This window comes from Pseudorasbora parva, chromosome 21 (genome assembly GCF_024679245.1).
Source record: "Pseudorasbora parva isolate DD20220531a chromosome 21, ASM2467924v1, whole genome shotgun sequence".
In the NCBI taxonomy this organism is placed as follows: domain Eukaryota; kingdom Metazoa; phylum Chordata; class Actinopteri; order Cypriniformes; family Gobionidae; genus Pseudorasbora; species Pseudorasbora parva.
The window spans coordinates 5,621,537-5,633,407 of record NC_090192.1 but is presented as its reverse complement, the minus strand read 5'-3'; the positions used below and the strand labels follow the sequence as shown (position 1 = coordinate 5,633,407).

Below are 11,871 nucleotides of genomic sequence, written 5' to 3'. Positions count from 1 at the left end.
GTCTTTTGATTGACAGTCTGGATATGACACAAGTGATTCAACTGATTTCTTTACGATTCCTGTTTCTGACACCACAAACCTGCCATACACAAGCAATGTCGACATCATGGGTCGATGGGTATTTCGAACTGACGGTGCATCAGAACCCAATGGTACAGTAATTTAATAATTTAAGACACTTGGCATGTATTGCATATCATGTTTAATTTTCATTTACATTTATGCATTTAGCAGATGCTTTTATCCAAAGCGACATGAAATTGATCAAAGAGTTAACAATCGTTGTTGTACACAATGCCAGGTTAATTAGGAAACTATATTCAGAAACCAGCTAGACAAAAGATTTTGTGTGTGTGTGTGTGTGTGTGTGTGTGTGTGTGTGTGTGTGTGTGTGTGTGTGTGTGTGTGTGTGTGTGTGTGTGTGCATTGGTTGAAGATACTGGGGTGGTTAAGTGCTTGCAGAACAGGTTTTGTTGCTTCTTGAAAGATGTGATGTTCTCAGCAGTTCAGGTGGAGGTTGGCAACTCATTCCACCAGAGAGGAACGGGAGGGTCAAGGTTTTGGAGAGTGACTTTTTGTCTCATTGTAAGGGAACAACAAGGCATTCCTCATTCAGTGACCTGAGCTGGCTGGAGGGAGCATACATAGTAGTGGTTTTAGGTAGGGAAGAGCTGTTCCAGTGGTAGTCCTGAAAGCCAGCATTAAAAGATTAGACTTGTTTCTGCCTTCTGGATCATCTGCAAAGGATTAGTTGTGCTGGTTGGTAAGCCTGCCAGTAGTGCATTGCAATAGTCCACTCTTGGAAGATTAACTCAGCCACATATTCTGACAGGAAGGGTATGATATTCCTAATATTGTTGAACGCAAACCTGCATGACCGGGCCGTTGTTGAGATGTAGGTGAGAAAGCTCAGCTGGTTGTCAAACACTACCCCAGGTTCCTTGCTGTAATGGTTGGTGTTGGTATTGTAGATCCCAGTTGCACAATGATTTTGAAAGGTTCAGCATAATAAGAACAGATGACTTGGAGTTTGCTCCTGCCAGCCGAAGAGTTTCTGCAACAGTCAGTCTCCATGGACTTTCCACTTTTGAAGCCAGACTGGCTATCTTCAAGTAGATCGTTCTGTGAAAAAAAAGTAGAGAGCGGATTCAACTCTTTCAAGTGTTTTAGTTGGAAAAGTCCAAATAGAAACTGGTCGGCTATTTTCAATTGCTGTGGGGTCGTGTTGGCTTTTTAAAGAGTGGAGTTACTTGAGCCTGTTTGAGTGTGGCAGGAAATTTTCTCACAAAGTAGTGAGTAATGTGTTGATGATATGAGTGAGAGCAGGTAGTAATGTTGGTAAGATCTCCTTTAGTAGGTGGAAGGGGATTGGTTGTAGGATGGTTTATGTATATTTGGTGTGCTGTCTGGGAGAGGGCTCCAAGCTCGGAATTTGGTCTGAACCCAGAGTACTCATCCTGTGGGACAGAGGTGAGAGACGGCTATATATATATATTTATATATACCTCTTGTGCTGATTAGTTGATAACCTGAACATGCTTCTCCTGAACTTTGTTAAATAAAAATTCATGTATAGATGTTAAGTCTTGCAGCATTTCCTCTCAGCTACTCTGAGTTTGGTTTGATGGCCCTGGAGAGCATCTTTGACCCAGGGGCTGGAGGAACCACAGAAGAAAATCATGTTGGTATAGAGAAAGCGGTTACAACGAAAGGAGACCAGATAAAAATAGTTTAACAGTTGTTTTTTGTTCAAAACATGTAGAACAATGATTGAATGAATGAAAAAAATATTAATTAAAATGCTGAAATATAAATGTTTATGCTTTCAGGACTGTTCTATCCATTCAGAAATGGCCACAAACTTCAACAGGGTTATATATTTGGATTATTTGGATTTCCGGTTGCTCTCTATTTGCAGAAACAATTTTCTTATTTTGGGATCACATACAGATATATTTATGTAAGGACTCACTGTATTTTGACTTTCTTAAGCAATTTATCACTAGCCATTAAAAGTACTGTTGCGTTATCTGTTATTTTAAACCCTTTTAGGTTTACAAAAGTGGATTGCTTACCTTCAAACAGCCATTGTTTCCTCAAAGTCCTCGACCTCTTCCTGCTTACACACATGTAGACATAGTTGCTCCACTATGGACCGATATTGACAACTGTGACTTTTACTTCCAAGAATTCAGTAGTGCCCGAGTACTACAGCGAGCTACAGCTGATATACGTCAATATTTTCCTCAAACAAATTTCACTGCAGACTCAGTTCTTGTTTGTACTTGGGATAATGTGAGATATTATAACACTTCAGCACAGGTAAGATTTGTTTCATTATTTGTTTTTAGTTGTCTTGTGACTGTGATGATTTAATGTTGTGGTGTTTTTTTTTTCTTTAGAATTCATCTTTTCAAGTACTGCTGATCTCAGGTTCTGGTTTGTCATTTATTGTATTTAATTATGGCAATATTCCACAAACCAAGCATATTGCACTGGTGAGAAAGCTTTTCAAAGCCCTGTATTTTTTTACTTTAACATTTTATAACTTGTAATATTCTGGACAATTCCAAATTTATATGCGGAGATACAATAACACAGTTTTCAAGGAATGTAATTTTTTTCTTAGTAGAATTAGCTACAGCTGTTCTTACACATATACCTGTAACAATCATATTTGTAATATTTTTTTAGGCTGGATATGACACTATTGATTCATCCAGTTATTATAATATTCCTGTGTCTAACATCGCTAGCCTGACCCACTCCACAAATGTCAATGTTTTGGGCCGTTGGGCTTTTCGGGTTGACACTTCACCAGCAAAACTTGGTAATAGATTTTACTTTCTTATCCTGAAACCCTATATTAAGCTTTACTCTTTGTATGTACTCTACCAAGGCCATGACATGCAACAACATATTTTTTCCCAGGTTTGTTTTATCCGACTGACTCTTCGGTCTCTCTCTGTCGAAGTAATACAATGTCATCAGCTGTGGACTTGCTGTATCCTTTCTTGTACTTTGGACGCATATACCAGAACATATATGTAAGATGTTAAACACATTACATTTGAAGTACATTGATCATGTATTCTTTTGTTAAATCTTATCTATCTTAACTATAGGTCAACAATAATGGATATTTGACATTTGATAAACCATTTTATGAAAGACTACCCGAGGCTTTCCCTGCCTACTCTACTAGAGACATTATAGCTCCACTCTGGGCAATGTTTGACTGTAGTGTCAATGGAAGCATCTCCTACCGCCGGATAACTCGAGGCCGAATACTGGACAGGGCGAGAAATGATGTCAAACAGTATTTCCCTCTGTTTGGGATCTCAGTACAAAAAGTCCTCATTGTTACTTGGGATAAAGTGCCCTACTTGAACGACTCCTTGAGGGTGTGTTGATTGGTTACACAAATCTTCTTTTACCTTCTTAAACTAATTTAAGTTTAATATAAATGTAGTCAGAGATTGAAATAGTTTTAGAAGTATTGCATACATTTAGAATAATTTTGTTAAATGAATTTTAATTTATAACTACGTATTCTCATTAAAACCCAATGTTTTATTTGATTTTTTCAGGTATCCTCCCTCCAAGTCGTTCTAATTATTTGCAGAACTCTTTCATTTGTCATAATGAACTATGGAAATATCTCATACACTGATCAAAGTTTTCAGGTTGGACAGAATACGAATCGTGTTACAAATCATTACGAATATAATAATAATAATAATAATAATAATAATAATAATAATAATAATAATGGAACGTTAAATGTCTTGGTCGACTTGACGGTTAATTATTTTATTATTATTTTGTTTTGTTGTTTACTCAGGCTGGCTACGACACAGTAAACTCAACAAATTATTTTTCAATCCCTGTGGCTGATGAAAGTAAACTCTCCAACTCCAGCAATGTCAATATGCCAGGACGCTGGGCATTCCGCGTTGATGGCGGGCCTGAGGAGGGTAACGCCACTGTTAAATATAAAGAATATCACTTTTTTTGATAAATAGCCATTAAATATAACATGGAAAAAAATCTAGGCATTATAAAATGTCCTCCTTCAAATCTGTAAAATGATACTATTGGAAATATTAGGAATATTTTACCCATATGGAGATGCAGAGGATGAAAAAAACCCACAGTCGGATGATGGAAGTTCTCCAGCGATCCCCTTGCATCAGCCATTTGTGTACTTTGGCCATGTATATGACAAAATATATGTAAGAAGCATTCATTAATGACATTCATTAATATGTATTCCACATACATGTTGTTATTTAAAAGTCCAAATAATGATCCAGAAATCTAGATCTACATATTTTGATCCGACAGGTGAATAATAATGGAGACCTGACCTTTGATGAGCCATTTTACCAGTGGTATCCCGATGATTTTCCTGCATGCTCAAATAGAGACATCATCGCTCCACTGTGGACAGACATAAATAATATCAGGAAAGGAACCATCTCTTACCGACAAGTAACAGATGGTGATCTCTTGAAACGGGCTTCAAAAAATATAAACCAATATTACCCCAACTTGAACTTCTCTGCTTCGTGGGTTTTTATTGCTACATGGGATAAAGTGCCGTATTATGGAAACAGTGAAGCGGTACGTTTCTTTCAATTGGCATGCACTTTTATTGCACAGTACCGTATTTTCATTCAAATGAACTGTATGGCATATCCAGAATGATGCTTGCATTAATGAGGAACTCTCTCTTCCAGGAGTCGACCTTCCAGGTGGTTTTGGTGTCTGGAAAAAACCTGTCATTTACACTCATGCATTATGATCATATCACCCCCAGCTATGCTGTAGCGGTAAAGCAGTGCTCAAAATTTGTCAATAAATTGTAACATTAGATTTATGACATTTAGCAGAGTGAAGAGGTTTTTTCTGAGTTTTTTTCTTTGTGTTTTCTTCATTAACAGTCTGGCTATGACACAATCTGCTCTACTAATGTCTTTTCGATTCCTGTTTCCATCACAAACCTGTCATACACAAGCAATGTTAACGTCATGGGTAGATGGGCATTTCGTGTTGACAATTCATCAGAAACAAAGGGTATATGTATATTAATGAAGTGTGCAATTTAGCTTAATTCATTTTATAATCCATGTCTCAAGGTCTCAAAGCATATGCATTTATTAGTTTCTTTAAAGTGTGTGTAATAGAGTATAAATATGTATGTAACATCTGCCTCTGTTTTGTTTTGCAGGATTTTGTAACAAAACTCAAGGTAAATGATATTACATCAACAATTTAATACCTCTGCTTTCCCTGAAATCCCTGTGCAAATACCTTATCTATATCAGAATCAGGGCTTGACATTAACAGCCGCAAACCTGCAATTTGCAAGTGTATTTAAGCGGTGGCATGTAACACAGTCACTCCCTCTAGCCACTTTTATGGGTTGAATTTTATCATAGGATTCTCTCATCATAAACAGTGCTTGATATGTATGTGCGATGTATGTCGGAGATTCATTCATCATACAGCGATTGACTGTTGATTTTTCAGCAGCGAAAATAGTTTCAAACAGAGCAGAGCAGAACTCTAGTGCATCTGATGTGACAGATCTGATCTGATATTTGCAAATTTGGGGCCGTAGCTAAAGTAACATGCTACATTTTATACACATTTTTATCTTTAATAGCATTTGACCACAACTGCAAAGTGGTCATCTAGGTTCATACCTTTTAGATATTTAATCAAATAAACTGCCAAATCACATGAAAATATGGATATGTATTTCACTAGGGTACTGTATGGGATCATAAACAAAATATGCTAGATTTAAATATGTTATAGCTGATAGAACACTAATGAGAATCTATGAGTATAAATTTAGTATAAATTATACTAATACCAAAAGTGCCTTTTGCTTGATATATATATATATATATATACACTGAATATTCCAAAAAAAGTTGGGACACTGTACACATTTGGAATAAAAAAGGAATGCAATAATTTACAAATCTCATAAACTTATATTTTATTCACAATAGAATATAGATACTGTGACATATCAAATGTTGAAAGTGAAACATTTTGAAATGTCATGCCAAATATTGGCTTATTTTGGATTTCATAAGAGCTGCACATTCCAAAAAAGGGGACTCAAGGGGACAGGTAGCAATAAGAGGCTGGATAAGTTAAATGTACATAAAGAAGAGCTGGAGGACTAATTTGCAACTTACTAGGTCAATTGGCATTAATTGGTTTCTCAGATAAAAATTGCAAAGAGTTTGAAGTTATCATCATCCCCATCATCCGGACTAAAGAGGACAGGGACAACCCAAGTTATTATCAGCGCTCAGTTCAGAAGCCTAAGGTATAGTGTTACAAGTTCTAGAACAACATATGCTCCCATCCAGATGTCGTCTCTCCCAGGAAAGACCTTGCATTTTCCAACATGACAATGCAAGACCACATACTGCATCAATTACAACATCATGGCTGCGTAGAAGAGGATAGGGGTACTGAAATGGCCAGCCTGCAGTCCAGATCTTTCACCCATAGAAAACATTTAGCGCATCATAAAGAGGAAGATGCAACAAAGAAGACCTAAGACAGTTGATCAACTAGAAGCCTGTAGAAGAAACTTGTCTCCCAGTCCCCGTTTGCAGACTGTTATAAAAAGAAGAGGGGATGACACACAGTGGTAAACATGGCCTTGTCCCAACTTTTTTGAGATTTCATGCCATGACATTTAAAATCAACTTATTTTTCCATTAAAATTATACATTTTCTCAGTTTGAACATTTGATATGTCATCTATGTTGTATTCTGAATAAAATATTGAAATTTGAAACTTTCACATAATTGCATTCTTTTTTTATTCACAATTTGTACAGTCCCAACTTTTTTTGTAATCGGGTTTGTATTATTTTTAATTTATGTGGGGTTGGGAAGGATAATTTTTTCATTATGCTTTTTATTTTCGAATTTTACTTAAATAATCACATAAAAGGTACACATTGAATCAGGATTTAAAAATGGTCCCCTTCATCAAATGGGGTGCATGACTGCAACAGTGCTGCAGCAGTGAGAAGCTCTTGGGTAAAACACTATTGGGTCTTTTGTGTTTGCAGCCTCATATAATCTTCCCAGTGCTCAGGTGTGTGGAAGAACTACATTTAATGGCAACAGCAGCATAGAAGGAGGCCAGAATGCTTCAATTGGACGCTGGCCATGGCAGGCTAGCCTTCTTCGGAACGGCAGACACTTCTGTGGAGGTTCTCTCATCAACAAAGAGTGGGTGCTGACCGCTGCCCACTGTGTTGAGAGGTAAACTCATTTAAATAAATACTTCAGCTTTCATAGATGATTTGAGTATATGCATTTGAATTAAGGAATTTATTTTTATTTTACCCTACATAATCTACTTTTTCATATTTGATGTGGAAATTTCTTAGGCCTCAACATGATAACTTAGACGCCTAAGAAAACGTTGGTGAAACTCTATAACGCAATTTACTACATGCCTTCTGCACTCTGACTTTTATTTAACAAGTAAAACACCTTTTAGTATAATTGAAACAAAATCCATTTTCAGGTCGTGGATATTTGCTGTGAAAATTTTACTGCTTTTACAAAGCAAATGTAATAATAACTTGTGTATTGTGAGTAATATTTAATAGATGAACACTTACTGGACTAAAGCTAGGTTTACTTGGCTTGATTATTATTATTGTGATTATCAAACGTGATCCAATAGGCTTTAGAGGAATGTTGATTTGTTCATCTTTGTCAGATAAATAATCAGTCATTCATCATTTTACTGTATTTCATCATAAGTTTTACCCTCACAATAAAAACTACAGAGCTTTAATCATGAATCTAAGCATTTGAATATCATCTTACTAAGACATATTATTGGCAGATATAGTGACAACTGATATGCATGTGCATTTTATATAAATAGTCTGTTATACAGTTATAAAGATCACATTGATTTAAATGACTAGCAATCAGAAGCTATCTATCTGGCCATATTGCATTGCATATTTTTTTCTCAGTTTGAGCCTCCTAATAAAAATAGTGTTTTTTTTATTTCTCAGGTATGAACTCCATGTTCTCACACTGTATCATATGAGTCATAAAAGTCTGATATGATGCTTAAAAAAGAACACATATGTACAATTGTATTTTCTTTTTCTTTTCTTTTGTCTAAATGGTTAATGTATTGTTCCGTTTCACCAAAAATAAAATAAAAAAATCTACCTTTTATTTCATATGTTTTACAGGGTTGAAACTCATTGATTGCTTTTTCTGTCTATTTCTTTAGCTATGTCAGTTATGACATCTATTCTTTAAATGTGCTTTTGGGAAGACTTAAGGACATCTTCAACCCCAATCAAGTGTTCAGATATGTGATTGCAGTCATCAAACATCCTAGTTACAACAATGTTTCAAATGACAATGATATTGCATTGGTCAAATTGAGCTCTCCCGTCACTTTCACTGACTACATCAGACCTGTGTGTCTAGCATCTGATCTCAGTGTGTTTAACAACGGAACAGACAGCTGGGTCACCGGATGGCGAAACATTGGTGAAGAAGGTGAGAATTCATTTTTAATTTCAATACAATTTTCACATTCAGTTTCACTTATTAGTTACATTAAACTCAACATTAAACGCATTTCATAATCCCATTTGAAACATTTTTAAATAACTTTTCATGTCTTTCCTACAGTGTACCTCCCATCCCCTAATGTTCTACAGGAAGCCGAGGTTCCTGTAATTGGTAACAGACAGTGCAGCTGTCTCTATGGAGCTGGAGAGATAACAGACAACATGATCTGTGCTGGTCTACCAGAAGGAGGCAAGGTCTCATGTCAGGTACGCAAACCCTGTCCAGAGGAAACTGATGGAGGAAATGAGAAGTTGTGTCAATATAGTAACACTAGGGGTTGCCTTTGGGAGCCCCAAACACCTTTAATGCTTCAGAATAGGCCTAAGAAGAAGAAACCTAACTGACGAATGAGACACCCTACGGTAACCAATGATTTAGAGGAATAAATAAATCAGAATGGGAAAATAAGTTCTAGGTCTAATTGTAGTTATGAAGTAATCAATTTAAACTATTAGCAAATAATATTTATTTTAAAATGTGCAGACATTTACAGAAGCTTATTGCATTCACTTGAGAAAAAAAAATCTACTCTGTTTTTCTGAATTAACTTAATTATCACAGAATTATGAGATAATTTTTCATGAATCATTTTTTTGTTCTGTTTTTCTGAATTAATGACTTAAATTTTTTTTTTGAAAACAAATATTTTGTTCGGTTTTTCTGAATTAATGACTTAATTATCTCAGAATTATGAGATCATTTTTCATGAATATTTTTTTTTGCTCTGTTTTTCTGAATTAATGAGATCCCTCAAAATCCAGCCAAGAGCTCTATTCTAGCTGGATTGCATGGAAGTAAACATGTCCCGCCTTTCAAATTTAATCCGGATTTATTTTACTTTGGGTTTGAGACATTGTCTTTAAGTAATAACATTTTTATTGTTTTAAAATTTTTAAAATTCTGAGATAATTAAGTCATTAATTCAGAAAATCAGAGTAGATTTTTTTTTTTCTCAAATGAATGCAATAAGCTTCCGTACACATTCACTCCTATTCATATGTCTAATATGTTAAAAATGCAAACGCTTCTTGTCCCCTCATATTTATTTATGAAATACATGATGGAGATACTCCCGGAACACCTTTTTCACAAATTCCTGAAACACGGAGGAGGCATTGGCCAGGCCGTACGGCATTCTTAGTGGTCAAAAAAGGTCACAAAAGTGGTCTTCCATTTGTCCCCACTCCAGATCCAGTTGTAGGTGTCACTTAGGTCAAAAGCGTTGCTGTAAAGTGTTGCTCCACACATCTGTTCCAGTGCAGCAAGGACAAGGGTATTTAAACTTGGTGATTTTATTGAATGATCGGTAGTCGATACAGGGCCACAAGCCTCCGCCCTTCTTGTCCACAAAGCAAAGGCTGACAGAAGCAGGGGAAGTTACTCCTCAATGGCTTGCTGTTCTGGGAGAGATAATGGATATGTTTTACCTCTGGGCACTGGCTCACCAGGAATCAGGTCATTAGCATAGTCTCATGGTCGGTGTGGTGGTAAATGAGAAGCTAGTCTCAGGTAGATCACATCCTGAATGTGGGTTTAACATCCAGGAATATCTATTGATTGTTGATCTGGATGGATTTTGACAGAGGTGGAGTAAATCTTCAACACAGGTGGATGTAGACATTTGGTCACAGACAGGGATGGGGAGTAGGTAGCCTGACAAGTGGAGCCCCACTTGAGGAGGTCATCCGTACTCCAAACTATTACTTGATTGTACTGGACGAACCCTAGGAAACCCTAGTATCAAGCTGTTGAGCACTCCAGAACCAGAAGTGTGATGCTCTCAACATGTTGGCTGTCAGCTTGAAGTTGCAAACACTGCTTGCCTCTCCCTGGTGGGTTTCTGATTATGGATTGGATGAAGTAGTCAGATGAGCAGGGTTCTTTTCGGAGCTGGAGCTTTTGGCAGAGCACTCCAAACATCAAAATTGTCAGCTAACTTAGAGTCGCGGCGGGCGACTGTGGATGACACATCAAAGGTAGTAAGAGTAACAGTAATAGAGGTTGGATAGTACACAAAGATTTAATGTGTAGCTGCATTTCCAGGGCAAGTGAAAACTGAAGCAGAAGGTCATTGCAGTCCTCTGCCGAGCCAGAGTAGGGCGCTGGATTGACCACAGGACTGGTGGTGTACACTGCTGACAACGTGGTCCTAGGAAGCGTGATGGTTGTGATCTGTAAGGCAACAGAATAGGTGAAAGTTTGCTGTAAAATATCAACAAGTTCTTGAAATGGATCATTTGAATTAGTTCCAGACAGGTTTTCATGGTCTGGCCTTCTGGTCTGCCTGATCACTTGGATGACTTGATAGAGGTAACAACGTTGATACAACAGTAACATCTATAAGGTAGGTAGCAAAATCTCGTCTCACATCAACGTGCTGCTGTACTGTATAAGCCGGAGACCCCTCAATGAGTCTGGGAGGCAGAGGGACAGAGGTCTTCCCCCAGTAAAGTGGGGTGTTAATTTGAGTCAAACGTGCACTGGACTTAGCAACTTGGTGGTGGAAAACGGTCCAATAAATTTGAGTCCCAGTTTATGTGAGGAAAGTTGGAGAGGAATGAATTCCAAAATATTGTTTGCCCCGCCCCTCCTCCTCAGTCTCCTCAGATAGGGTTGTCAGTTTGAGAACACACGACAGGAATAAGCACAATTGACAAGGGGACTGGGACTGGAAGGTGAGGAGACTTACACACTGCAAGTTGATGTATCTGCATTTTAATGTGCTTCCGTTCATAGAGATGGATGTCAAGGCTCTTTAGGTATGGTAGAATCTGCGATCTCTCACTCAGTTTGTTTGCTGGCTTCCATGGCAGTAATACAATGTGTTTTCCGCCAACTGGCAACTCAGGGTGTCGAAATACTATTGGATAAACTGTATTAGTCTTTCTGTGTGGTATCGCACAGACCAAAACAAAAACAGACATTCCGACACGGAACACACATTTAAAAGTAAAATAACTAGCTGTAGCGTTGCTTTTCAGAGAAATGAGTGTGTGAACTCAGCACGTTTCCTAAATATCTGCAAACATATTATTGTATTTTTTATTGCTTTAGTACAGTCAAAGACTTACATACAGTACCTTTAACTTTTGATCAGTTTAATGTGTCCTTGCTGAATGAAAGTATTCATTTCTTTAAATAATATTACTGACCCCAAACTCTTGAACAGTAGTGTACTGTACGTCTCTTTCTACATTGATTGCATTGATTTGT

The 11,871-nt window shown here is 37.1% G+C and overlaps 1 protein-coding gene across 1 annotated transcript; it reads left to right on the top strand.

Moving 5' to 3' along the window:
* The first annotated feature begins 23 nt into the window (after positions 1 to 23).
* si:dkey-32n7.7 (uncharacterized) lies at positions 24 to 9,004 on the top strand. Its single transcript, XM_067429681.1, has 17 exons — positions 24 to 152; positions 1,830 to 1,960; positions 2,053 to 2,322; positions 2,403 to 2,498; positions 2,695 to 2,830; positions 2,932 to 3,047; positions 3,126 to 3,404; positions 3,591 to 3,686; positions 3,845 to 3,977; positions 4,111 to 4,235; positions 4,348 to 4,626; positions 4,743 to 4,835; positions 4,947 to 5,079; positions 5,234 to 5,254; positions 7,113 to 7,308; positions 8,309 to 8,583; positions 8,719 to 9,004. Exons 1-17 carry the CDS (start codon positions 107 to 109, stop codon positions 9,000 to 9,002), a joined length of 2,709 nt encoding a protein of 902 aa, XP_067285782.1. The 5' UTR covers positions 24 to 106; the 3' UTR covers positions 9,003 to 9,004.
* Positions 9,005 to 11,871: the final 2,867 nt, after the last annotated feature.